This window comes from Amblyomma americanum, chromosome 1, assembly GCF_052857255.1.
Source record: "Amblyomma americanum isolate KBUSLIRL-KWMA chromosome 1, ASM5285725v1, whole genome shotgun sequence".
NCBI classification, from domain to species: domain Eukaryota; kingdom Metazoa; phylum Arthropoda; class Arachnida; order Ixodida; family Ixodidae; genus Amblyomma; species Amblyomma americanum.
Genome location: NC_135497.1, coordinates 512,591,946 through 512,619,412, shown reverse-complemented (window position 1 = coordinate 512,619,412; position 27,467 = coordinate 512,591,946). Strand labels below are relative to the sequence as shown.

General features: G+C 47.4%; 1 protein-coding gene across 10 annotated transcripts in view; it reads right to left on the bottom strand.

Annotated features, from left to right (window-relative positions):
- The window catches only part of LOC144116177 (uncharacterized), a 36,941-nt gene extending 9,478 nt beyond the window's left edge, over positions 1-27,463 (bottom strand). For 2 of the 10 annotated variants that reach the window (XM_077650889.1, XM_077650884.1), the window contains exons 1-11: positions 27,231-27,463; positions 26,944-27,113; positions 23,904-23,996; positions 23,341-23,426; positions 22,684-22,770; positions 22,140-22,246; positions 19,549-19,698; positions 12,801-12,990; positions 11,998-12,159; positions 10,014-10,152; positions 6,928-7,193 (exon numbers count right to left, since the gene is read on the bottom strand). In XM_077650889.1, coding sequence (XP_077507015.1) covers positions 6,963-7,193; positions 10,014-10,152; positions 11,998-12,159; positions 12,801-12,990; positions 19,549-19,690 — 864 coding nt within the window. In that variant the 5' untranslated portion in view covers positions 19,691-19,698; positions 22,140-22,246; positions 22,684-22,770; ... (2 more) ...; positions 26,944-27,113; positions 27,231-27,463 and the 3' untranslated portion in view covers positions 6,928-6,962. Of the gene's footprint in view, positions 1-6,927; positions 7,285-10,013; positions 10,153-11,997; positions 12,160-12,800; positions 12,991-19,548; positions 19,699-22,139; positions 22,247-22,683; positions 22,771-23,340; positions 23,427-23,903; positions 26,676-26,943; positions 27,114-27,230 lie in introns of those variants that run through there. The other 8 variants (XM_077650893.1, XM_077650894.1, XM_077650890.1 and 5 more) reach the window with 8 other exon arrangements.
- Between the last annotated feature and the right edge of the window lie 4 nt (positions 27,464-27,467).

The following is a 27,467-nucleotide window of genomic DNA, read 5'->3' as shown; positions in this document are numbered from 1 at the left end:
CGCCCCTGTCATACCGATAAGTGGTAAAATGCTTGCGGCAATGGAATATTTCCGAGCTATCAACTTTAGCTGAAAGCCACATTTCAGTAAGGCAAACGATGTCGGCATCACATGCGTCGATAGTCGCAAAAAGCTCATCACGTTTAGGCAGAACACTACTAATAATAGTACTATACAGAAATGACAATGAGCGATTGGACAGTGACGGGTGCCCACTACGCCTCACGCATCGTTAATCTGCGGGCGATTTGGATGAAAGGCATCCAACACCGTGAACTTCAGAAACGCTGTCGTTAAGCTGATCGTAACAGTAACACCTACCGTTCATGTAAAGCTTATTATAGCGCAGTTTGAATTTAGACTTTTGAGCGATACCAAATTCAAAGAGTTTTTTCCACGCATGCCGAGTCATGAGAGAATAATCTTCACCTACACTAATGTCATTATCTTTCAGTTTAGAACTTGAGAAGAAAATTTTTTGCCTTGTTTTAAAAGATGAGAACTTCGCAATAACTGGCCTGCTTTTATCTTCAGAAAAAGCTCCAAGTCTATGAGCCCGTTCAATCGATAGTTCCGACGGTGGCAAATTCAAGGCTGATGAAAGTACATTCACTAGTTTTTTTTCAGTCTCATCCCAGGACTCAAAATTGGCATCAGAAAGGCCATAAAACGGAAGATTATCACGGCACTGCCTATCTTCAAGTTCCGCCTGATTAGCCCTCAGTTTCAAATTTTCACTAGCTAGGCTATCAGCAATACATCGTAATCGTTGGCACTCCTTCTGCAAAGATCCACTGGTAGCAGGTTTGCCTTCGACCACAGTTAGCCTACTATAAATATCAGATAAACGATTCTGAATTGCCTCCTGACTTCTCTTGATTTCATTGACAGTACTGATTAAGGGGGGACACGGCTCTTTGGCACCGAAAATCGGCCCAAAAATCAGATTTTCAATCTTTTAATTTTCGTGTTCCTTGCACCGTTACGCATCTGTATGCAAATTTTCATCATTATACCTCACGTAATTAAGAAGTTACAGCAATTTAAAAATGCAGTACCACACCCACTGCCCTTTAAATTGTGGACAAACGACACCCAATTTCGATCGCCCGGCGCATCGAAACTACGTGCTCTACCGCGGCCATTTTGGTCTCGTTCGAAAGCGCGGGCTTTCGGCTTAGTTTTTCTTTCGAGCAGCAACCCTGTACATGCCGCCTTCGCCAAAAAAACGAAATAAAAAATGAATAGCGGCGCGCGCTGCTATTGGCCGGTTTAGGCACGTAATCAAAATGACGTCGTCTGGTTGGTTCCGGCAAGCTAGCCATGAAAAGCAGACGCCCGGCGACGCCATTTTGTCTTTCTGCTGACCACACTAGTGCAACGCGAGAACCATGCCAGGAGGCGCGAAGAAGTACCGCTCTGTGCACAAGTTCGGGCAAAAGCGTGCAAAAGGAAAAAAAACGTGTTAATGACGCGACATTGTTGCATACTGTGCAACAAGCAAGCGCCAGTGGTACGGGATTGCGTGACGGCCACGTTGTGGACGGCGACGCTTCTCCGTCTCTGCTGGATAACGGCGCTGTTCTTGGTGCCGATTGTAGTCGCGTACGAATTGATACCGAGCCTGTAACTAACAGTGACATAACTCAAGCGAGTGCCCGTGAGCAGTCTACACTTGATCGACTGGAATCAACGCCGGCAACGGCACGAAAGACCGCGCTGTTCGCCGATGCAAGTGGTGCGTCCGCAGGATCAGACGCAGACGGAATAGCCTCCTATGCAATAATTGACCTCAGCGTTGCGAACGTCCTCTTGGATGCCGTGCGGTGCAAAACGTGTCGCGGATGTGTGCGGTTGATTACCAGTGATCAGAGCTATGGCCTCGCCGTGAAACTGATCGTGCTACAGTCGAACCCGGATATATCGAACCCGCATATTTCGAATTATTGGCTATATCGAACACACAGATTACCCCCTTGAAAATACTATGTAAAAGTATAGGACAATTGCGTAGTATATCGAATTCCATTTTCGTTGGACATTCGATATATCGAACGGCGCGCTGCGCTGCGCCGCGCCCCTGGAAGGTGCGCTTTTCCCAAAAACATTCGTGTCCGGTCCTGAGAGGTAAACTTTTCCGCAGAGTCAGTCAGCAGGCTCCTCCTCTGCGCATGCGCGGCCGTCGCCTAGCGACGGAGACGGAGAGCCTTTCCCCCGTTCTTGCGCCCCACCGGCGCGAGCTCTCTCGCTCCTCCTCTACCGCCGGCGTGTGCATTGGGCAAGGGCATTGGAGCTCATCGAAGAGAGCGCGGGGCATGGAGACGCGGCAACGTTTCCAAGCCACGCTTCCTGGGAAAAGGGAGAGAGAGAGAGTGAAGGGTCGGCACGGTCGCTCGTGGGCCAGGGGAGACGAGAGAGCCAGAGAGGGCTCAAAAAACGAACATAGCGCCTTCGACGGCCGATCTTTTTCCCCGCTCTCTTCTTTCTTTTCCCTTTGTCGTTCCTTCGCAGCCCCGTTGACTGTCGCTCGAACAGGCTTCGCTCGGACTGCTCCATCTGCACATCGTGCGTGTTGTTGTGCGTACCTCTGTTTCAACGTGCCGTGTGTGATTGCAGTCATCTGGTGAGCTATGGCATCTGCGGACATAAAAAAGAGGAAGAATCTGGACTTTGCAAGAAAGCTTGAAGTAATCCGGCGTGTCGAGAATGGAGAAAAGAAGTCCTCCGTGGCAGACGCATTCGGCATTCCGCGGAGTACTTTAAGTACGTTGTTAAAGAACAAGCAGGACATCAAGCTTAAAGCAGGTGAGGAAAGTCGCTCGGGAGCGTGTCGTGTGCGCCCTGCTGCTTTTGACAAAGTGGAGAAGGCACTCTACACGTGGTTTCTTGAAATCCGAGCGAAAAATATTCCCGTGGATGGCCCGACCTTAATCGAAAAGGCCAAATGGTTTGCTACGGCTCTTGGCGAAGAGAACTTTTGCGGTGGCACTGGATGGCTGCAACGGTTTAAAAACCGCCACGGCATTGTAGGAAAGGCCATTTCAGGCGAAAGTGGGGCTGTCAGCAGCCAGGAGATGCAGCAGTGGCTTTCTGAGGAGTGGCCGAAGATCACTGAGAAGTTTTCGCCTGCAGAAATCTTTAATGCAGACGAAACTGGTCTCTTTTAGCAAATGTTGCCGAATAAGACACTCGCTCTTCGTGGAACCACATGCCACGGTGGTAAAATGAGCAAAGTGCGTGTGTCGGTGCTGCTTGCAGCCAACATGGACGGCTCGTGCAAGCTACGGCCATTCGTGATCGGGAAGAGCAAGTCACCGCGCTGCTTCAAGAACTGTAAACAGCTTCCCGTCCGCTACGGCTGTAATAGGAAGGCCTGGATGACACGTCAACTTTTTGTTGAATGGCTGCAGGCTTGGGACGCTGAGTTGGGCAAGTTGGGCCGCCGAGTTTGCCTTCTGGTAGACAACTGTTCGGCCCATCAAACAACTTGCAAGCTGCAGCACATCGAATTGAAGTTTCTCCCGCCGAACACCACAGCGAGACTGCAGCCCCTCGACCAGGGTATCATAAAGGCATTCAAGGTAGGCTATCGGAAGCGACTTATTCAACGGCTCCTCATAAACCTCCGCATGGGAACCGATCTCAAGATTGACCTGCTTGGCGCGATCCAGATTACCGGCGCTTGGGGCGACGTGAAGCAGGCCACAGTAGCCAACTGTTTTGGCAAGGCAGGCCTTGAAGTGGCTAGAGATGAATGTCCGGAAGCTTCAGATGACGATGAGTGCTTGGAGGACGCGTTCCGCGACTTGTCCAATTTTTCCGGCACCGTCCCGCCCGAAGTTACTGTTGATGACTTCATTAACGCTGACAGCAAAGTTCAAGCGGTAGCCGACCTCGCTGATGAGGACATTGTGGCCGGAATAGCTGGCGTTCAAGACAGTGATTCCAGCGACAACGAGGGCAACTGTGTTTTTGAAGAAACGCGTCCGTGCACAGCCACTGAACTGGCGTCAGCGTTCAGCCTGATTCGGCGCTGTTGCGGCGAAATGGAAGGCAATGGGCTCTCGCACCTAGACAGTCTCGAGAAGATTGAAGCTAGTGTTTTAAACTTCATTTCCCAGAAGAAAAAGCAGCCCAAAATTAGTGATTTTTTTTCCGTGAAATAAAGCGCTTTCATATTGTGTGCACATGCTATGTGATTCGCGGCTGTTCCAATTGGTAAGCCACAATTTTTTATGATCGCGAGTGCTTTTTTGGCCTATATCTGTATATCGAATTTTCGCTATATCGAACTAGGGTATTTTCCGATCCCCGTCGAATTCGATATATCCGGGTTCGACTGTATGTGACAACTGTGGTGAGATTGCGGCCGAGTGGAACTTGCGGAGGGTTGACGATGAGAAAAAGTGCAATCCTTTCGAGCTCAATATTCTTGCTAGTCAAGCAATGCTGTCCACCGGTAACGCCCAGACAGCAATGAACGATATCTTTTCGGCGATGGGATTGTCGCGGCGTGGCATGCACAACAAGACGTTTCAACGGCACTTGAAAAACACACTGCAACCTGCTGCTACTCAAGCAGCCGCAGCAGCTATGGCACAGGCAGTGGCGAAGGTATATGACGACTTGTGTTTTAGACACAGGGGGAACATTGCCATGTGTTACGACGGCACATGGATGATGCGCAGGCACTCGTCACATATAGGCGTCGGTGCCGTAGTGGAACTCTTTACTGGTTATGTGCTCGATTATGTGCTGCTGTCAAACTTTTGTCTGGGCAGCGAAACTGGCCCAAATCCGAACACTGACGGCTATGAACTCTGGAGATCGCGCCACGAGTGCCAAAAGAACACCAACTGCAAGGCTGGCCAAATGGAGGTAAAGGCAGGCAAAATTCTATTTGAGAGGTCTCTACAGCGCAACAACATGCGCTACACAACGATGTTATGCGATGGGGACAGTCGCACGTTTAATGCCCTTCAAGATGCTAAAATCTATGGCTACATTGAAGTAGTCAAGGAGGATTGCATAAACCATGTGCACAAGCGTATGGGAGCAGCTTTGCGCAACCTCTTGCAGAGGCACAAGGGTGCAGGAAAACAAAGCCTTGGTGGCAGAGGAAGGCTCACAGTTGATCTAGTTGACAAGCTAGCTATATATTATGGCCAAGCGCTAAGGTCAAATGTAGGTAATGTGGATGCCATGAGCGCCGTGATGGCAACATATTACCACATCACGTCTACTGATGACTGCCCCAATCACACTTTGTGTCCCACTGGTGAGCAGTCTTGGTGCCGCCACAACGCTGCAAAAGCAAAAGAGGAGCCCGAATCGAAGCATAAGTACAGTCTGCCAAGCGATGTGGCTGAAGCTCTTTCGCCCGTGTACAGTCGCTTATCAGACAAGAGCCTGCTGCAGAGGTGCATTCGGGGGAAGACCCAGAATTCAAACGAGAGCTTCCACTCGATCATCTGGACCTTGATCCACAAAGAGCGGCATTCGTCACTGTTTGCTGTGGAAGCAGCCATAGCAGAAGCTGTGCTGCGCTTCAATGCCGGCTGCAAGCATACAGCAACAGCAATTCTGCAAGAATGCAACACGAACGTGCCAGCAACTGTCTCCAGGAGAGCTAAAGGAAAGGACTTGCGCCGTAACGCGCGTTCTGCGAAGAAGCGGGCGGCTTCGCTTGGCTTTGCTAAAGCGGAAAAAAAGAAGCACCGCGACAGCATGCACCCTCACTATACTCCTTGTGCATTTTGAAAGCATGCAAAGGTCCTTGGGGTTTCCTTTCCTGATTAGATACGCTGTGAGGCTTGAGTGCTTCTCACAATCCCACAATTTTGGTGGTGTTGCATTTTTGAAAGATTAACATCTCCGGTCCTGTTCTTGCTATTGCTATAATTTTTTTATTTGCTAGAAAGGAAACCTCGTGAATCACATGACACCAAGGTAAATGCAATGACCACAAGAACAAATTTATTGAGAAGGTTATCTGTCTAGGGTACCCAAATGGACCTTTCCTTTCAAAAGTTTCCTATTGCATAACTTAGGCTGAAATTGGCATAAGCCATTAATTTTTGCTTTAGTTCACTTTCCACTAGTTCTGATCATGTTGACATATCAAGCATTGGCATAATTTACATGTAGATACTGTGAGATGTTTTTTCTCGTTTTCTCAAAACTGCAATTTTCAAACTGCTTTTCAAAACTGCTTGTTCTGTTAGAAAGAAAAACTCTTGGACAGTGCATTAAGACTAAAATATGTTCAGTTATTACAAGGCAACATTTACAAAATTAATTATCAATCTTGGGTGCCAACCTGGGCTTTTTGTCACTAAGGTTTGACTAGGTGTAACTTTGGCTGAAATTTTTCTAGCACATTAATTCTTGTCTTGTTGCACTCTATGATCCTTCTAGATCACTCTGGCAGGTCTATTCTCATCATGCCATAGAGTGTTTACTAATTAGCCCACCTCTAAATGAGCAACATGAATTAGGTGGAATTTTGAAAACTATTTCGTCTACAAGAAAACTAATCAGATATTTGAAATCAGCATGCAAAACTACACAAAAGGTGCAAGCTTCAACCAGATCCACCTATAAATAAGGAACAAAAGTTCTAAGAGGGGTGTCCCCCCTTAAGTAGACTTGGTCTTTCTCCATTTTGTTGGTTCAAATATTCATATCTTGTAGCAACCCAAACATATCACTTAGCTGCCTCTGCTGTGCATCGTCGTCATCTCCTGCATCATGGGAACCGGTATTGCATCGCGGTCCTGGGCTTTCTTCCACATCACCGGACAGCAGAAGCAGCTCTTTAACAACAACGCACTCACATAACAAAGACAAAAGTATTCCCGGGCGTGGGAGCAGCAACAAGCAGGCATTGTCCGATTTACTTGCGTAAAGACAAGAGCCATGACTGACCTGGGCAAAGAAACAGACGAAATTTAAGAGCCGCATCACGTAGCCGCACCACTGAACAGTTCCGGGACACGCCAGCAGTTCTTATCGACGACGAGTGTTGATGACATAGTTGATCCGGATGCCTTGATCCACGAGGAAGCGGTCCAGCAGGGTTGCCAGTCGTGGTCAAAGTCTTCACCGTGAAAGCTGACGAAACTTGTTGGCGAGTCGTTGCATTCCCGTGCTTCCGAAGTATACAAGGCGCCAAGCTGGAGACATGAAGTAACCTGGGCAAAGAAACGGACGAAATTGAAGAGCCGCATCACGTAGCTGCTCCCACGCCCACTGAGGGTGGCAGGGTGGCAGTCAGTCATGCACCTATGAAGCAAACAGTGAAAGGAGGCAGGTGCTTCTGGCAAGAAGAATGTGATGCACCCTACCCCAAAGCAGGGTCACTGTCACTTGTGATGTAGCAGTGCCATACTCTACTTGAACACAGGGGCTCCGTGATCAGTACCTTCAATTCAATTTTATTTACCTTGGAACATACACATTTACAAAAGTGGGCAACAAAAGTATCTGGACCCTTAGCCAGTTGCTAGTTTGGGCCCACACAATAAGTCCACAAAATAGCATACCTGGGCACCAATAACAAATAATTGTAAAACTTACTTGTTAGATCAGCAAGCCTGTTCCCATTTATATAATCACTCTCCTTTTTGTGTCTTCAGGCAGTAAGCACTCATAAAGAAAAAAATACAATGTTTGTTCATATGCTCCATAAGCATAGCTTGTTGAAAGTTTACTCTCCAATGTCATGGGAATGCAAGGAAGATGATGAAGACCATGCAGCCAAGCCACATTTCATCACCATCGCTGGTCGCCTCCGCACGAGACTCAAGCTTAGGCTGCTGGCATACGTCGGTGGTTCCTGCCTACACTGCCTTAACTGCTTTGTGCGCTAGTCCATTCTCCCCCGTCAATAAGTCCCCTCTTCAGAAGTTGCATCACGTCAAAAAAAGTCCATTTAGCGGGAAAAGAAGACTAGTAGCCATCTTGACAACAAGCAATACAGATGTACACAAACACACAGAGTTGCTCAATGACAACCTCACTGTGTCAGTACCATACATATGCTACACCCACTTCAAGCATGCTCAAAACAGACCAAAGTATCCACTAATAATTTTCTTACACAGAACAATGAACTCTTTTTCCACTAGGTTAATAAACTGCCAAGTAAAGGTAGACAATGCTGCTTTCTGAATAGTTCCTGAACTGCATTTGCCATTTAACTCAATTCACACAGCCCTTCAACATTTCTAAGTATTCGAAGCTTCAATACATTTCAAAATTAAAAATATCCCTGTTCATCCCACCTTGTAGCCAAATGCTGCGGCATTTAAAGCATCTCGCAGCTGTCACGTCCATTAAAAGAGTATAGACAACGCATTTTGGTGGCATGTTGTCTTCTTCGCAGTGATGTGTAGGACATTACTATAGGTGGATCACCACATGGTATTTCCTTACCACAGCTAAATAATTTATAATATAATTTTCCTCCCATGCTCTTTTGGTTTGAGTTTCGGCCGCTCTGTGATGTCAGTTTCGCATGCGTAAGGCATAAAAAAAATGCAAGATAACTGCTGCTGCTTCATGCGTTGTCATTCCAGCCCTTGAGGTAGACTGGCTTTAACATATTGAATTAAAATGATGAAGCAGTGATTACATCGCATTTTTTGTGATGCCTTGTGTGAACTGAAACTGCAAGTTGTCATCGTTTGGCCACTGAAAGTGAAACTAAAACAGCATGAGAGAGAAATGAGACTTTAAATTATTCAGCAGTTGTAGGTGAATGCCATGTGGTACTCCACGTATACCAATACCTTGCGCATCATTAGAAAGAAGAAAACACACATCCAAAAATTAGCTGTCTATACAGCTTTAATTCACTAAATTAACCAACACAAGGAGGCAAGTCATTTGTTCTGACCACCAAAATGAACCAAAGGCAACCTGCACCCACATCTTGTAAGCTGCAACCAATGCCACTGTCAGTGGTGGTGAGAATGGCGAAAGCTTTTACAGCGAGCTTTGTAGCAGAAAAAATGTCAATACAAAGCAGCTTCCCAGTGTTTTGCAACAACCTAAAGCTGAGAAATAAAATAAAAATGCTAAATTATACCCTTAAATGTGAAGGTATCTATTCACCACAAGCACAGATACCCGAGTGCCTCACTTCTGCTGAAGTATACTGTGTAATGTCAGCACCAGCTAAGGAATCTCCAGGTAGTCAAAATTTATCCGGAGTTCTACACTGCAGTGCTTCTCAGTGCTCGGGTGGAGCTTCAGGACATTACCTACTCTCACCAGGCCAGAAATACGCAAAACAGGCAGCTCAGGCACACAGATAAAAATTGACAAAAAAATCTGATATCGAAATGACTTTGCCTGCACATTCTAAATGTTCAAACACTGCGACACTTCCAAGTGGCATTTACTGCACCTTGCTGCATACAATTGATTTGTACAGTTAAACTGCAAAAGGAGGCATGCCATTTGCTTTTACTGGCGATATGAATGGAAGGCAACTCACACTTATGTCTTGTAAACTACTATCTGGACCCTTATCTCAACGCAACCAATGAAAACTACTTTTGAGACAAGGAAGTAACGCAATGAGCAACTCAACCAATCTCAAAAGAAAGCTGTCAAAGCAAAGCTCTCTTACTTTCCATTCTGAAACACTTTGCCACACAAAAGACATTACATCAGCCTTAACACACGTGGCACAACCAAAAGCCCTCGAAGCAAAATAGGTAAAAAAAAAACACTGCAGTGATGGCCTTGACCATCTGCTTAGTACGGAGGAGGTGCAGGGTTCGATACCCAGTGTCACTACCCATCAGTTTTCTAGCAGATACAAGTTTCTCCTTGGCCTGGTGCTCAGCTTTCTCTGGGGTGAAATCTTAGGGGAAAAAAAACCTAGTCTTTGACTCCCACATCGTGCAGACCAAAAACATGACAGCCACTGTGCATCTTTGTCGCAGTGGCTTTCTGCCACCGAAATCAAAGCCCCCCGTCGTCATCATCAATAGTCCACACACCTTGGAGTCAACGTGCGTCACCAGTTGGAGTATGCCATTCTGCATCGCCACAGGAACCTGAGGGTGGTTCAAAAGCACCAGGAGTGTGTTCTGCTTCTTCAGGCCATGACTCCATGTGACTATCAGCTCCAGCAGCTCCCTGCATGCAGGCACGACACAGAGCAAGGCTTTTCAGACACTTCATCAACTGCTACTGTTCATAAATGATGGCCAATTTTTCAAGCAGCTCCAGTCGGGGACTGCGGAACACTGTGCTGTCCTGGCACTAATCAATGCCTTGCTCATTTGACATATATACTTGTGTAAGGGCTGTGTTAGTGCAAGGGCCGCAACCACGGCTTGGCAGCCAATAATTTAGAAAGAAATAAAGTCAGCCAAAAGAATTCCACTTCACGTATGTGTCGTTTAAACACATGGTGCATTCCACCCGGAGCCAACAGATGGTGAAACCTGCCTACGACACTCTGTACAACCAGTGCGATCATGCTGATGACGTGTTGTTTCGTCAGACTGCCTCACTTTCTACTTGTGAGCAGGGTGTTACACCAAAAAAGGCAGAACGTTATTGGTATTATCTCCAGCTGCACAAAAGTCGGAACAGGGTGCACCCATGCTAGTGCCGTACTTCCCTGCAATGACATGCTGCCCGCCTGGCTCAGACGCTGGCGGTTGGGCATGCTTCGCATAGAAGTCGCAGCAAAGATGCTTTGAAACTAGTCGCCGTTTATCATAAAAGGCATAACCATGCTACCAGTTAAGCACAACACAATACTCTGACATTAAAATGAAGGTACCACTGACGTTTTTCATGCCTTTGCCAGTAAAGCGATCAGAAAAGCAACCCAGGTAAGGCCAGCTCGCACCAATGGCTCCAGATCGCACAAGCTAAGCATTGTATCGAACCTTTGGCCAAACCATCATTACTCTCAGTAAGGTACTATGGCCCAACAGTTGTATGCACATACCTCTGCCAAGGAAGGGAAGGGAACTTTGGCCAAAAAAGTGGCCTACCAGCTTCTTATTTTAGGTGGCTCGTGCTGGCTATCAAGCAATACAGCATGTCACTGTGCACTGTACCGTCCATACCTTTAATTAATGCATTATGTACTTAAAAGATTCACCACAGCAGTGCTAATACGTCATAAAAAAACGTGCCACCCCATAAACAGGGCACGGGTTCCATGTAATGGCTGCACACCGTCAAAATCGCAAAGATAAAGAGCAGTCCTTACACGAATGCCCACGGTACTCTTTACCTTTTCAGTTTCTTTTCATTCTGGCACCTTCTTTGAATTTCAGTTTGATCATACTTCAGCACAATGCACCTGCAGGGACCCTAAAGACAAGCATTGTAACAAGCTACCGTATAAGAAACTTGTGTAAGGGCCGCACTTTTTATTTAAATTTGGGAGTGAATTTTGTAGATGCGGCTCATACAGGAATTAAAAAAAAAAAGTACAGCCACATTTTTTTTCTCAATTATATAGCTCAAAACCGAGGGTGTGGTCCATACATGGGTGCAGCCCTTACATGAGATTATAAGGTATATATTTGTGGATCATCATTCTAAGAAATTTGTCACTCTGCATAGGAACAATCGTCCACAGACCAGAAAAAAAATTCACATCAAAGGCAAGTGCCAAATTAGGAAAAAAAACAACAAATGCTACTTCACAAAAATGTGCTGGTTAAACCGTCCCTGCCAATAAGAACATTTCCCCAACTTCATCAATTTAACTCAACTTGGGGTAGGCATGATGCTTACGTAGCATTGCTCCTCATAACAATAAAATGAAAAGAACACGTTGTGAAGGCAATGTCCCTTTACTAGCTGCAATTTAATGTAAAAAATTCTACCAAATTCTTGTCGGGTAATGAAGCAAGCAACCAATTACTTGTTTGGGGTGGCGAGCACCACCCCTGACCTCCCCTTGTTGTCATCACTGAACCTGAAACACCAGCATTCGGGTTAGCAAGCACGTACTCCGTGTCAGCGGCCACTTCTGCAGCATGCTGGTCGATCTCCTTGAAAAGAAGATGGGGCCTGCTGCACCCCTTGTGAGACGAGTTCAATGCCGCCTGTGCCAGGCTGACAGCCAGCTCTTGGATCCCTTGTACTGGCGACAGTAGTGACAGCACGATGGCACTGCACATGCGGACAAAAAAACAGAGTTGTAACTCTCGCTAATGGTGCTCGTAGTCTACTATATTCGGCTGCCATTCTGTGCTAGATAAGGTCACATGGTGTGGGAACACAGGATGGCATCAAACATTTTTAGCTTCAAAAATCGAAAAAAATAGTAAATAAATGAAGAAGCAGCAATAGTGACCTACACACGCAGAGAATAAGCCTCTGCATTCTGTGTTCTCCATACTTATCCACAATTCTTGATTATATTTTATTTCAGCAGAGTTGACTACCAATGTCTTCCTTTTTTGCAGAATATTTCTGCCAGACTTCTTGTGCACCATACAATGCACTGCTTCTGACACCCTCACTATGTAACTTCTTGCAAAAATACCGATCAATGACTTTCGCTGTTTGGCCCTGCGCATCACGGGAGTTAAAAGGTGTGCACTGCAACCAGCCACCACTTTTTCCTTTCTCTGTAAACATTTTACTGTGCACAACATTCTTTTTTTCAGTCACAAACAAACCACCTAGATTACAAGAAGCTCCTCCAACCACCGAGTGTATCCCTTAAACACTCCCATGATTCCCATCCCTTTTCACGAGTCAAACATGCTTCCTTTACTTTTCTTTGCTGTACAGGCCACCATACCCACCAAGATTCTGTTCGACCAAGATCCACTTGATGTCCTCGACTGTCTGCAGCAGCTGGGCCGAAACAACGAGAGCCAGAGACTGAAGCTTCTCCTTTGGAAGGGAGAGTGACGCCCCCTGGTGACCGCTGCTGGCGACGGCACAACAGCTGGCATCCAGGTGCAACAGCCACAGGCCACCCAGGAAGTGCACCTGGGGAAAGCAGGAAATTGAAACAGAACAACGGGCTTAGCCAGAAATGGCAGAGGAGTGCTAATATGTTCTCAGTTCAAGCAAACGGAAGTCAAATAATAATGGCAAACTAAATTACTCAGTTCAGCATTTAGAGATATAGTATATCTGCTTTCAACTCAGAACAATCACGAATGCCAGCGTGGCCTTTAAGCAACACACCTGTTTCTTTGTTCGATTATTCATTTAAAGTAAACATTTACATATGTATTTTTTATCTGTTTATTTATTTACCCTCAGGGACGTAGGGCATTACAGAGGAAAATGGAATACATCATAAGTACTCCACTTCCCTTATCAGAAGTCTGTTGGTGTAAACCTGTCAGTGCAAACCTGTGTGGAAGGATGGTGTTTTTCCTTTTTCTTTTCTTGGAGAAAACTTTCTAAGTGCAAAAAATAGGGGCACTGCAATTGTATGCAGAACCTACACACCATGAGTGGTGAACCCAGTTGTGCTTACGGCACAAAATGCCCTACCCCCAATTTGCAAAAAAAACAGAGGGAGAAAAGCAAAGGCATCAGAATGACCTAATTGCATCATATTACAAGGAGCATTGCCAACACTGAAACAGCAAAATTCTCGGTTCAATGAACTACAGTTAACTCCTCTTGAAACAAACTCAGTTGAGATGAATTCTCAGATGAGGTGAACAATGTGTGATATCATTTGATTGGTTTCCCATAGGATCCAATGCAAAAGAAATCCGCATAAGACGAACTATTGTGCATATCCTTCAGTTAAATAAAAAATAGTTTCACAGCAACTGTGAACCACAGCGATTCTGGTTTGGTTTATGGGGGTTTAACGTCCCAAAGTGACTCAGGCTATGAGAGACATCGTAGTGAAGGACTGCGGAAATTTCGACCACCTGGGGTTCTTTAACGCGCACTGACATCGCACAGCACACGGGCCTCTAGAATTTCGCCTCCATCGAAATTCGACGCCGAGGCCGGGATTGAACCCGCGTCTCTCGGGCCAGCAGCCGAGCGCCATACCCACTCAGCCACCGCGGCGGACACACAGCGATTCTGCACAACAGTACTTACAGAATGCCCGCGCAAAACCTCCTAGGAGCGAAAAAAAAAATGTTTCCACGCCATAAAGCGCAACTCTACAAAGTAGCTTCTGTGCAGTACCTTCACTCCTGGCTGAGCACGGCGCAGGGATCTGATACGGCCAGAGCTCGGCATCGCACAAGCCACATGACGCAAGCTGCCCTCCTGCTGACTAAAAGGCGTGTAGGTACGAAGTGGAGCTGCTCATTGATTCAGGGCTGAAACAGTTGAGAGGTGAATTTTTCAACTGATACGAAGCCACAACACACACTATCAAGGTGCTGAGGCGGCCAAATACTATCCGCATCACCGGGGCATTGCCTGAGCCAGACGGAAAGGCATGTGGTGCAGCTGCTCATAAAATTAGCTGTACAACTAGGGAAGGATTGAGATGTGAGACACATGTGCATGCCTAGTCATGCAGTTGTGCTTTTGATTGCTCAGAGCTAGGGGGAAAGCAAAAACAAAAAAGGACAAAATATCAGTCGCTGCGGAAGAGAGAGGAAGAGATGCCGCAAAAATAAAACTAGACTGGTGCCGTTTTCAAGCACAATTATCAGAGCTTATTTCATGCCCTCACTCATCTGCTCACTTGATCCCACAATAAATGTTGCATGTGTAACGGGGGCTTAGGTTAATGCTGAGGCGGCGGCGACCGAGTCTCTCATCTGTTCAGGTCAGCAGGCGCTCGGTCTGAGCGATGGCAGTGCGGCTACCTCTTGTTGTTGTTGTTGTTGTTGTTAGCCTATCAAAAGATGGCACATACCCCCACTGGGGGATCGGCCAAGAATCTGCTTCTTTTCCTAAGTAAATATAGGATGATGCCCTTCTTCTTCACAATGGCCCCGGGAAGAAAAAGTGCCATCCTGGCGACTCAGGGTGGTGACAACACAACCGGGTCATAGTATGGCTTCAGTCGTTGGACATGCCCAGTCTCGCAACCACGTCGGCGAAGATCGGAAGACGGTGTGAGGGGCTCAATAAGGTAGTTCACGGAGGATGTGCGCTCCAGGATGTGGTAGGGGCCATGGTATTGTGAAAGAAGTTTCTTTGATAGGCCGGGAGCAGTGGAAGGAATCCACAGCCAGACAAGTGAACCAGGTGGGAAATCCGGATCAAGCTGACCGTCGTCATGGCGGTGTTTCTGGCGCCCCTGAGTGTCTGCCGTGAGCGACCGTGCAATCTGGCCGTGCAATCTGGGCAATCTGGGCAGCTTCAGAAATAGTTGTACACTCAGATGAGGCAGGGCGGTATGGAAGAACTGTGTCGACGCGAGCGGATGGATGCCGGTTGTAGAGCAGAAAAAATGGGGAGAAACCGGTAGTGGACTGAGTAGCAGTGTTGTAGGCGTACGTAATATAGAGTAGAACGAGGTCCCAGTTCGTGTGGTTGGCAGCAACGTACATCGCTAGCATATCGCTCAGAGTGCGATTAAATCGTTCAGTTAGACCGTTTGTTTGCGGATGGTAGGCTGTACACGTCCGATGAATGATATTGCACTCGGCGAGTAGATGTTTAACGATATCAGACAAGAATACGCATCCTCTGTCACTGAAGAGTTCATGAGGAGCACCGTGGCGAAGTATAAAGCGCTGCAAAATGAAGCACGCCACTTCACAAGCTGTAGCAGCTGGGAGCGCGGCAGTTACTGCATACCGGGTCAGGTGGTCAATGGCAACAATGACCCAGCGGTTGCCAGCAGCGGTGTATGGCAGAGGAGGACACTGCAGTGGCTGCAACTGTCCAGCAGAGTGATGAGGCAGTTGCTTACAGCGTAAGGCTATAGAGATAAGGTCAAAACTTTCCAAGGGCCCAGACAATGGCCAAGCTCTTTTTTTCCGTCACGGAGTAGATGGATTCAGATTTCGTGAGGGTGCGGCTGGCATAAGCAACCACATATTCCTCAAATCCAGACTTGCGTTGGGCGAGCACAGCCCCGAGGCCAATGCCACTGGCATCCGTGTGTACTTCACTTGGGGCTTGCAGGTCGAAGTGACGCAAGATAGGTGGTGCTGTGAGGAGACTGCGCAAGGTGTTTTAGGCATCGTCGCAGGCAGGCGACCAACTCGAACAATCCACATTGCTGCTGAGAAGCTCAGTTAAAGGGGCAGCAATGGCTGCAAAGTTGCGAATAAAACGTTGAAAATAGGAACAGAGGCCTAGGAAGCTGCGCAGTTCCTTAATGCAAGTAGGTTTTGGAAACGCAGTCACAGCACGAAGTTTGGCGGTGTCGGGGCGGCCGCCCTCTTTTGACACAACGTGGCCTAAAATTATCAGCTCAGGAGCAGCAAATCAACACTTTCTTAAGTTCAGTTGAAGGCCAGCGTCCGTAAGGAATGTTAAGACGTGCTTCAGCCGGGATAGATGAGTGGCAAAGTCGGGCGAAAATATCATGATGTCATCGAGGTAACACAGGCACGACTTCCATTTCAGGCCACGCAGAATACTGTCCATCATGCGCTCAAAAGTAGCCGGAGCATTACAGAGGCCAAAAGGCATGACGGTAATTTCATACAGGCCATCAGGGGTGACGAATGCGGTTTTAGGGCGGTCGTCAGCTGCCATGGGGACCTGCCAGTACCCAGAGCATAAGTCGAGAGAAGAGAAGAGTTCCGCTCCTTGAAGGCAGTCCAGAGCATCATCAATGCGCGAAAGAGTTTCATGTGACCTTATTCAGGCGGCTGTAATCAACGCAAAAACGAATAGAGCCATCTTTCTTTTTCACGAGGACCACGGGAGAAGCCCAGGGACTGTGTGAGGCCTGGATCACGCCACTCTGAAGCATGGTGTCAACTTGGTCTTTAATAACTTGGCGCTCAGTGGCTGACACACGATATGGGCACTGACGCAGAGGGGCGTGGTCACCGGTGTCGATATGGTGGGCGACAGTCGACATGCGGGTCAAAGCGGGTTGGTGTGAATCGAAGGAGGAACGAAATTGATGAAGCAGAGCGAGAAGTTGAGTTCGTTGAGGTGCAGGAAGAGAGGCGTCGATGGAGGGAAGGAAAACGTCTGGAGACGAAGTGTCGGGTGCAGGAACCGGCGGGCTGACGGCATTGACGTCAAGGGATGGGGAATTGTCATTTTCATCGCGGTAGAGAATGAAGTGAATGATTTGCATGGTACCCAGGCACTCACCGCGATGCACAGCGGAAGCATATGTAAACGGATTGGTCACGAACAACGCGCTAAGGCGAGCTGACAGAGTGAGGTCGGCATAAGGTATGGAGCGGTACTTGCGGCACAGAAAGAGGGGCGATGGTGTAAAAAGTATGTTGCCGTCGCGAACAAGGTCAGAAGTGAGGGGCACAAGAACAGAAGAACAGGCAGGCAGTTCAGTGTCTTCAGCAACGACGGCTTTGGCAGGAGTAGCAGAAGGGGCATCGAGCGGCGTGGAACCGCTGAGCGCAAAGAACTCAAGTTCAGCACGAGCACAATCAATGACTGCGTTATGGCGGGACAGGAAGTCTCAACCCAAGATGATCTCAAGAGAGCAGGTTGGTAAAATGACGAATTCAAACACGTAGAGAATTTCCTGAATGACGACGCGAGCCGTACACGCCACTAACGGCGCAATAGCCTGCGCGCTTGCGGTGCGCAGCGAGAATCCAGAAAGTGGGGTCGTCACTTTTCCCAAGGAGCGGCAAAAGGAGGCGGCCATGGCAGCCGGTGTCCACAAGCGCCAGAACAGAAACACCCTCTACGGAAACGGCGATCAGATTGGCGGGACATAACTGAGGCCTTGGACATTTCGCTGGTGGCGCAGTTCTCGCCTCAAGAACTGCGGCGTCTAGTTTTCCTCTTGCGAAAGATTCGGGTGCCGACACATGGGAGAAAGGGAGCGGCGACGAGGAGAAGGTGACCGCCGGGTGGAGAAGGTGGTGCGATCACGGGAAAGCGGGCGACTCTGTGGCGTCTCGGCTGGCGGTGAGTAGTCACTGGGAGGAGGCCAGTAACCGGCAACTGGGGAGATCAGCGCACGACGACGGCAAAGCCGGGCCACATGACCAGGCAGTCCGCAAGAGTAACAAATAGGCCGATTGTCAATAGTACGCCAGAGATAGCCAAATTGCCGAAGCGGTCGCAAAAAAGGCGTCGGAGCGTGAGGAACTTGAGGCACAGACGCTTGAGGTGGAGCGTAGGTTGGGCGGTAGTTAGGCGGCCGTGCGACGGCGGCAGCGTAGGTCAGGGGTGCAGCGACAGGTGCGGGCGGCTGTGCTGGTGCGGGCGGAGGGGCCGGTGGAAGGGCCTCAGGCACTCGGTCTGAGCGATGGCAGTGCGGCTACCTCTTCTTTTCCTCAGTAAATATAGGATGCCCTTCTTCTTCACACATGAATGAATTTTTATGGCGCAAGGGCAGCTGTGGCCGAGTGCCATGGAACAAGGTTTTATTTTTCTTTTACTCACGGTGGGGTCAAAGACCCATTTCCCAAGCATTTCACCCTAAAGAAGCTGAGCACCAGACCAGCAGAAAACTTGTACTCATTTTATCTCCAGTGGGTACCCGGCAGCCCTGGGGAACCACAATAAATGTTCCATTTGCAATTGTCCTCTCATTGCATGGCCACCTTATTCAATCTTTCATATAACATATATTTGGATACACTTAGCATTCTCACATATGCCTTTTATAGTGGCACATCTGCTAAAACAAACTTCTTATAGGACCCCAGACTATAATCAGATGACGAAACAGTAAAATTCTGCTTTCAGGTAAAGGCCGAAATCTGCCAAAATGGTGGAAAAAAATGTGGTCCTTACCCACATATATACAATACTTCCAACACCCTCTCAGGATACTGTGCAATATAATGCAACAAATTTTCCCACAAATGAACGAGTTCTGAAATGCGGGTTCTGCTTCAAAGAAGCATTCGCAAAACGAAACTAACTTGAAAGCTTATTCTGCAATACAACTGTTAACCAATTCTTCAGACCTTAAGATTGGAATGCATTTGATTTTTCTGACTTCTCTGTACCTCTGTGAGACATTGCAGTAAATTGTGACTGAAATTTCACATGCGCCACAACTTGCTGCTTGACTTTTCGGAATGCCTTCATGCTCACCTGCACGTCGCCCCAGCAATCATGAAGGCGAATTCTGAATCCTATTTGAACTACAAAACTTAAAGAATTTGTTTAAATCAAACTCGTTAACATCGGTTTAGATGACCAGACTAACATGTTTCCTATGGGTTGACACACAGCTCACTAACTGCACATTGTGCGCTTTTTTTTATTCTGCAACGCCTCCATTCTTTCATTTGTGCGAAGTGCCACACATGACCCTGTATTAGGCTTTATGTACCCACAGTTCCCAAAACTGGCTAAAGCAGCCACTGAAACCCTAAGTAATTGAACACTGGCATTTCATCTCATGAGTGTATTTTTATGTAAAATGAGGACACATACACACAAGCATGCACGCTTGCACACATGCAAGGAAGAAGGCTAGGTATGCACCTTGAACAACTTCTGCATCAGCTGCCGAAATTGATCGGCTGCTGCCCTTGCTGACCGAGTGCTCCACAACTGTACCAAATATGTTGGCAAGAAGGTCCAAAGTAGCGCAGATGGCATCGTCTTGTTGCCTTAGAATCCACATGGGGCTTTCTGCAAGGTTTCAAATAAAAATGGTGCAGCACACGTGATACACAAAACTTAACAGTAACAAACAAACACTTGCACATCAAAGCAGAGGCAGCAGCTGTGAAGCAGTATGCTTGTTTTCGATCACTTCCCAAAGTGACTCGGACAATAAAGGACACCGTAATAGAGGGCTTCAGATAATTTTGACCATCTGCGGTTCTTTAATGTGCACTGGCATCCCACGGTACACGGCCCTCAAGCATTCTGCCTCCATCGAAATTCAACAGCGGCAGCTGGGATCGAACCCACACCTTTTGGGTCAGCAGCTGAGCACCACAACCACTGAGCCACTGTGGCAACTTTAATGACAACAAAGGACGGCTTATGTCATTAGTGAATTAATGACAGTTCTGTCTAGAAAGCAGGAGGCAAGTAGCTGTTAGTGGCATCAGAACTGTAAACCTAGGCGGTCAAGTCAAGTCCCATGGGTAGCATTTCAGCGCATCTTGTAAATCATCTGTGCTATGCAGTCGAGACCACTTATAACAAACATGAGCGTCACACGGCGTCCGCTAGTTATATCCCGAAGTTCGTAGTAAGTGGACCAGAGCTTTAAAGACAGCTGCTTGTCAAACAAAAAAATTTTTCTTTGCGGAAAAGTCCGCGATGATCGTCTCTTTTTGCAGCGCAGATCCGATGATTGAGGTTTCCAGATTATTTTAAGCAGAAGCGTGCTATCGCCGAGGCCCTTGGGATAGATGAGTTGTCTGAGGCTATCTATGTAGCTCATTGCTACAGGCACGCTTATGGGTGCTGGCTCCGAAGCTTCATCCTCATCTGATTCCTCTGCGTCACTCTCGTTCCGCACTTCAGAAACGATGCCCTCGTTTGTGCACTGTTCCGTGGTGTCGGCGTCATCAACAGAAATAAAATCATTCCAACCAATGTCATGACCCCCATGTCGGAGTTGGTGACACGCCACCACAAATTGCCGCTGGGCTGGTCATCTTCCGAAGAATCAGGCTCGGCATCAGACACTGTGTCGACGAAGCCGCCCTTGCGGAAGCAGTTTTGCTAGCCAGTGGCCGTCACCACCGCACAGGCCGCTTTCATAATCTCTACAGCTGAACACAATGGAAGTGGGCTCGGTGTTCCCGTCCGCCATCCCGAATTACAACCTGGGCCCAAGATTTGAACTAAGCCAACGAAACGTCCGCACCGCAACAAGAGTGACAAAAGCGCGCGATGGGGTGGGCGTGCAGCATGCACAGGTGGCAATCAAGCCAATCAAGCTAAGGATACACACGCACAGCGCCATCGGAGAGACCAATAAGGGGCGTCCGTGAGTGTCAGTGCAGCCACCTCTTGGCTCCCACGGAAAGCCTGCTTCACAGTGCGTGGCCTCCGCGATCGATACTGGCGGCGGCGGCGTTGTTCGCAGAGGCCACGGGTGGATTTGGAAGAGGGTGAGGATAAAGGAGTGGAGTTGCGAGGAGGGGCGGGAGGGCGATCTTGGAAGTCGCGTCGGCAACGAAAGGGTAGCTCGCTCAAGTGCGGCACGAAACAGGGCGGGCAGTTCGCTCGTGATGAGGCTTGGGAAAGCATACCGCACGCCAAGCGCACAAAAGGGTTGGAGGCAGGTTATCTCGCATTGCAGCGCCGGGTTTACACCGTCCGTTCGCTGTAACCGATCAGCAGGACTTAATGACGTTTGTTATACGTGTGATTTTGTGCCATTGAAATAATGTATATTTTGACGGTTGCGCAGGTCTAGTTCGTTACAACCGAAAGTTCGTCTTAAGTGGGGCCGTTATATAAGGGCTCGACTGTACATTCAACAACTTTTTTAAAACGAAGATTTCCTGGGCCTGGTTACATGCAACACTGCACTGTGTTTTGCCGCTTGAAAATTCGTCATGTGGTATGAGATTACGGTGACCGTTGATGTTGCCAGCTTGCAGCTGGCTGTAATTTGAAGGCAACGCCGAGGCTACCAGACAACCAGGCCTGCACTCTATCACTCGTTCTGGAAGCAGCCAGTGGCAAGCTACACTTGGAGCTGATGCTGCATGCTGGCGGCAACATTGCAGAACTCCATGAAACTAGTGCAGCCAAATCAAAGAGAACTTATGCTGTCAAAGTGTTCTCCGATATGAGGCCACCCGTTCGTCGTCCTGCCTGCCATTGCACGCAGTCAGAAGTAAGCAAGCGACTATGCAGCATGAAATTCAGGTTTGAGTAAAGCTATTTCGACGATCTCCTGCCGCACCATTCATACCTGAACACAGCCTCCATTCGGAAGTCCATTTGATATAACCGGTGCGAGATCCATTGCGTCTGAATTAGCGAGCATCCGACACTCGCTGGGACAGAGCCGTCAGTTTGAATCATCCGGATTTCCGAATTAACGGAGGCCAAAGCAATGAGCTTTTACTGTACTTGGGAAAAAAAAATTGTTAGCTCACCACAGTAAGAGGTTGGTCAATCTTTCCAGCAGCCTCCCCAAGATCAGCAAGAAGCAACTCCGCGATGGTGTCCACATCCTCAGTCTCCAAAGCGGCCGTTATCTTTTCTGCAACAAGAGTCAGAAATGAAATGGCAGGTGCAGCTTCCTTGGAACAGATCCTTCTCTGAATGAAGGAACAATGTTCATGAGCTTGCACTGCAAAACAGAGGGCATTTCCTTCCTTCTGTTGCCTCCTGTTAAGTACTATGTTCGAAGTCGTTCAGTTTGGCACATTAGTAGACTGTGCTAGGTGCCAAAAATGAGCCAAACATGTTGCACTCAACAAAATGCACAAGTAGAAGCATAACAGCTTGGCAAATGCAGCAAGGCATCACACAGTGTACCCGTCATGGGAAGATGGAAGCACTGCCAAGAACCAAGAAACCTCAAAAGTTTTACCCCAGTTCTTGGAGCCCTTCGTTAAGCACATCAACAACTACTGCAGGTGATAATCAAGACCTCGCAGGTTCGTAACCGTGGCAAAGTAAAGCACTTGCACTCACTGTCAGCAGTGACGTTGCTGAGCTCTGGCAACCGCTGCAAGGCCGTGCTTGCGTACGCCAGTCGAGCAAGAGACACCTCCGAGGCGTCTGTCGGCATCAAGAATGGACGCACCATTGTGAGAACTTGCCCCTCGCCCAGTGACGAGCACAGGTCATCACACACAAACACCAGTGCGCAGGTCAAACCTACAACAAGTACGATGGCAGTTCTTGAAAAAAAGAATGGCTACTTCAAAAAATGGGCTCTGACTCGTCAGTTATGTGAGCCACTTCGATTAACTTTCTCCTTGCTTTCTTTCAATCTCCTTCTCACCCATTCATGAAGAAGTGGGGTGAATGTATCACATTTGAAACTCCACCTACGTGCAGACCTCAGGCATCAAACACACCACAAGACAAAGACTGTGAAAAAACTTCTTAAGCTGACATAAGTTATGCCTTACGCTAAGGCTCAATCACAACCAACCACAATCGAATGAATGTGTATGATGCCATTCTGACAACTCCTCATGGAATCATGGAAAAGAAAAAAAATGTGAAAGAAACCAGAGAAAAAGAAAAATATGCAAACCAGCAAAGGCCATGCGTCGATCAAATGCAGGACAATTATAAGAATACACGCATGCTAGGAGCAGAGAGGGGACATTCTGCACACACCATTTCTTGCTCTGCTCTGTGGGCTAAAACAGGAGGTGCCTCAAGGTGCCAAGGACAACTCCTTGCTCCAGAAACTTGCACAGATCCTGAAACAAGGAACCACTGCAGATTGAAAGAAACTCCAAAAGGATCCCAGAGGTCAACTGGCATGCAGTCACGACTGAAACATTACCCAAAGGATGAAAATTTACAGATGGGTTGTAATTCTCTTTCCTGGCTAGTTCTACCACCATGCAGCCAAAATCAAAGAACCTGAACCGAGGGGCTACAACACAGTATGAAGTAGGGGAAAAGGCACAAACAAATAAAAATAAAGTCGGACTTGAATTAGAGAAACATTTCTTTTTTTACTGTTTTGCCCACTGCTGTCACACTTATCCCTCACACTACTCCCAGTGCGTATGTCATTCATAATAAACTGCTGTTAGCATGTTTTCTGTAATGCTTTTATGCAGCCACAGCAAAGCAAAGGTGAGTAGGCAAACAGTGACAACAATTCAAAGTGAAATCAGTGACAACTATTTAATGCAATGCATGTAACATAGCTGACACAGTGCACTCACCTTGCCAAGTGCAAGCACTGCTTGCACCAGCTCTGGTTCAGTGCCAGCTAGCCGAATTTGGAGAGAATCCCGAGCAAATTTTTCATCCACGTCCTGCACAGTAAAGGCATAATTCTGAGCCAACCACAATAATCAAATGTGCTCGAAATGCACCCATCATGCTAGCTCAAACAAATAGTGGACATTTTTATCCACATACTATACATTCCCCCAAGACTTGTAATGGGGTTGGTTCATAACCCTGAACAATCTGGATCCATGGTTATGCCAAATATGACCAGATGTACCAGCTGGCAGGTAAGCTTGGTCCAGCCAAGAGGTGAAAACTTTGCTGACAAATCGAAGGATCTGTGCTGACTAAATTAATTTACAAAAGAAACAATTGTTGGAGAGAACAGAGAAGCACCGAGAGAGGAAGAGAGGTGGGCACGGCGCCGACAAGGCAGAAAATAGTACGACACATGGCCCCAGTTGCAAAGGCACTCACTGCAGAGAGCTTAGTTGGAAATTGGTACCGATGAACTGAACATCACAGAAGAGGTGAAGCTCTCGTTGCAGCTAGCACTTCCAACGTACCCTATCATCTTTCTTCAGTAGCCATTTAAGGTTCCAGTTAATAGCTCTGCCTTGGTGTCCCTTGTGGGTCTTGAACTATGGTCACTTCCCAGAAGGACGGTACCAAAAATCCAGAACTCTGCAGGTATGAATGGAGAGCTGAAGACCACCACAGAAGCTGCTACCGAGAACACTGAAAGTGTAGAACTTTACACTGCCAGCAGCCAGGACCCGACGTCCTTGAAGAAGAAGACGACCAGTTTCTGCACTAGAGCGACAGAAACACCGAGCACCGACGGTATTTCGTACCAGCATTACCTGTGCACTTTTCTCTTCAACTTGAAAAGCTTTGTCGTGCACGGCACTCAGCTGGCATTGCAACAGTAATTGAAATCTTGGCAACCCGCCATCCTCCCTATCCAAACCCGTAGTTGAGCTGCATGTTAATCTGACCATTCTTTTGATAGAGGCATCCCCACCCAATGCTGAAAAAGAAACCAAAAAGCGCCTGATGACTGGAAGCTAGGAGCCAAGCTCCAAAAGCAGCTGGAAGCTGCGCCTCCATCTGTTATAGATTAATGTGATGCGAAGGAATGCGGAACTGCAACATGCTACCAACTAAAATCCACGTGCATCAGTTCGCTATTTAAGCTCTCAGGACGCATCAGAGAGAAGCGAGGCCAATAGGCAAACTTTTTAGACCAGAAATCAGCAGGTTTGATGGAACTATGCTCATGACTATAGCTCCTGGGATCAGTATGAAGCTTCAATACATAGCAATGAAGCTCTATCAAAAGTCATAAAAAAGCTACTGCACTGGAAAAGCAGGAGGTATGAGGAGTCTTTCCTTTACTGAAGAAAATGACCACAGTGCACCTGACCTAGTTAATGAGCAGTCTAGGAGAAAAGAACTTGCTCTAAATGATCACAACTCACCTGCTATGGCTAGCAACCATTCTGTTCATTGGCGACACAGAAGCATTACAGCATTTAATGATGAAGTCATTAAGAATGTAAGATGCCTTGGGTGTGGAGCAAGTGGAGCGCAGTGCCTCACTCAAGAAGCCTGTTGAGAACTTTGCCCTGAGAAATGATAAAACAACAATGCAAAGACACAACCGAAGCAACCAAGACCGGTTTGAAGGGTATTCCGCATGGTTAGACTCTGAACAAAGAAGTTCATAGCAAAGAATAAATGCAAGAAATTGTCGGACTCATACAGAACCAAATAAACTCGGGTCAAGTCATTACAGGCATTAAAGCAGAGACTATTGCACTGCACACACTGCACCTCGGGTATTTGAGCATCCTAACAATTCCAGGCACGCTTCGTCATATATATACCGAAACACATTATAACAGATGCTGAAGGCTACATATATACCCCGCTACCCAGAATGAAGTGTCTTCGTTGTGGGTAGCGGGATTGATGATAGCGCACGTGCCTCAGAAATTTGTTTAATGTTTTTTTTGGTGTCTTCATTGTGGGTAGCAGGGTTGATGATAGTGCATCTGCCTTGGAAATTTGTTTAATGTTTTTTTTTTTTGAGGGCCGGTGGTTTATCACATTTGGGTGATTACAGTACATCTGTGTTTGACGGGACAATCTTACATGTGTGTGTGTGTGTGTATTGTATAAATTGACTTCTTACTGTCGAATAAAATTCAGTTGTAAGTTCAGCGCCTTCTGTGTCTCTCGTCTCGTCCTCTTGTGTGTGTTTTAACGCTGGTTTTTAATGCGATGGATAACCACCAACTCGCCCAATCCTCAGTTCTTCTGCAAAGGTGTGCATGCAACCTTCCAAATCCAAGCAGATTTTTGTTTTTGCAGCCATACTCATTTTTGTTATGAAATTAAACTTCAGGGCCTATGTTTACGAACCGGTGTGGACAGTGGTGGTCCACGGTCCGGCGCACCTATATACCACATACGGACGCTACAAAAACGGGCACTTTTGACCTCTTTCAAAATTTCAGAACCATTTTCTTGACGCTGCGACATGATGGCTTTATAACTTGGTAGGGTGGCTTCACCATAGAGCAGTGGTGTCGCGTGAAGAAGGCACACGCGAAGCCGAAGTTGAGTTTTTATTTTCAAAACAAAATAGTTGTCAAGGAAGTTGACGAAAAGACAATAACATGCCTGACTAAGCGTAAACTTCCTATAACGTCGCACATCACAGAATGGACGGCGACAGATGCCACACAATATACATACAGGTTTATTGTCATACATTTCTGCCATATCCACCCCGCCCCCCCCCCCCCCCCCCCCTTTTTCTAGCTATGCTCAGACCTGCTACTACATTTCGCTATATTTCGATGCATTTCGCATAGCGCAATCAAGAGGGTTATGCCTCAAAGAGACAACTTTAAATCTTGGCCGTGCACCCTAGTGACCACACTGCCGAAGCCAGCGTGCATCCAAGAATCAGCTTACTATGCATACATAGGCATGGAACAAAATATGCAGAAATTAACCCACCTTAGTGCTATGCTGCTGTATTGCGCGTGCTTTACATAATCCTCGGATCAGGCCTTTTGTTCTTAGATGAGAACTACTCTCGGCGCGATGAGCGACCGTGCTTCCTGCGGGCTGGGATAATTGGGCTCTCGAACCTATTCTCTTGTGGCCTCTCGTGGTGAACGAGCAACCTGCGAAACGGCATCCTGAGTCGTGCAACTTTCACTGAGCACCTTTCCAATGCACCGTTCCCTCCTCGCGAAAGAAAAGGAGCGCGCCACAGACCTTATGAATGGAACTGCACTTACCGTTTGTGTCTGCCGAGCTAGCGAAGTAAAAAGACCGTGCACAAGGTGCAAGTCAACCGAGCGGCGCGCATTGAACCTTGGCTGCCTTGGCAGAGAGGCACCATTTGCAAGCAGGCGCCTGTGCTGGCGTCCCACCGTTGTCATGACAACAAGTGCTGTACTTCAATGTCTGTGCTTCGGAATTATTTTTTTCTCGTAGAAAACATTACTTGTAACAATAATCTGCAACATTCGCTA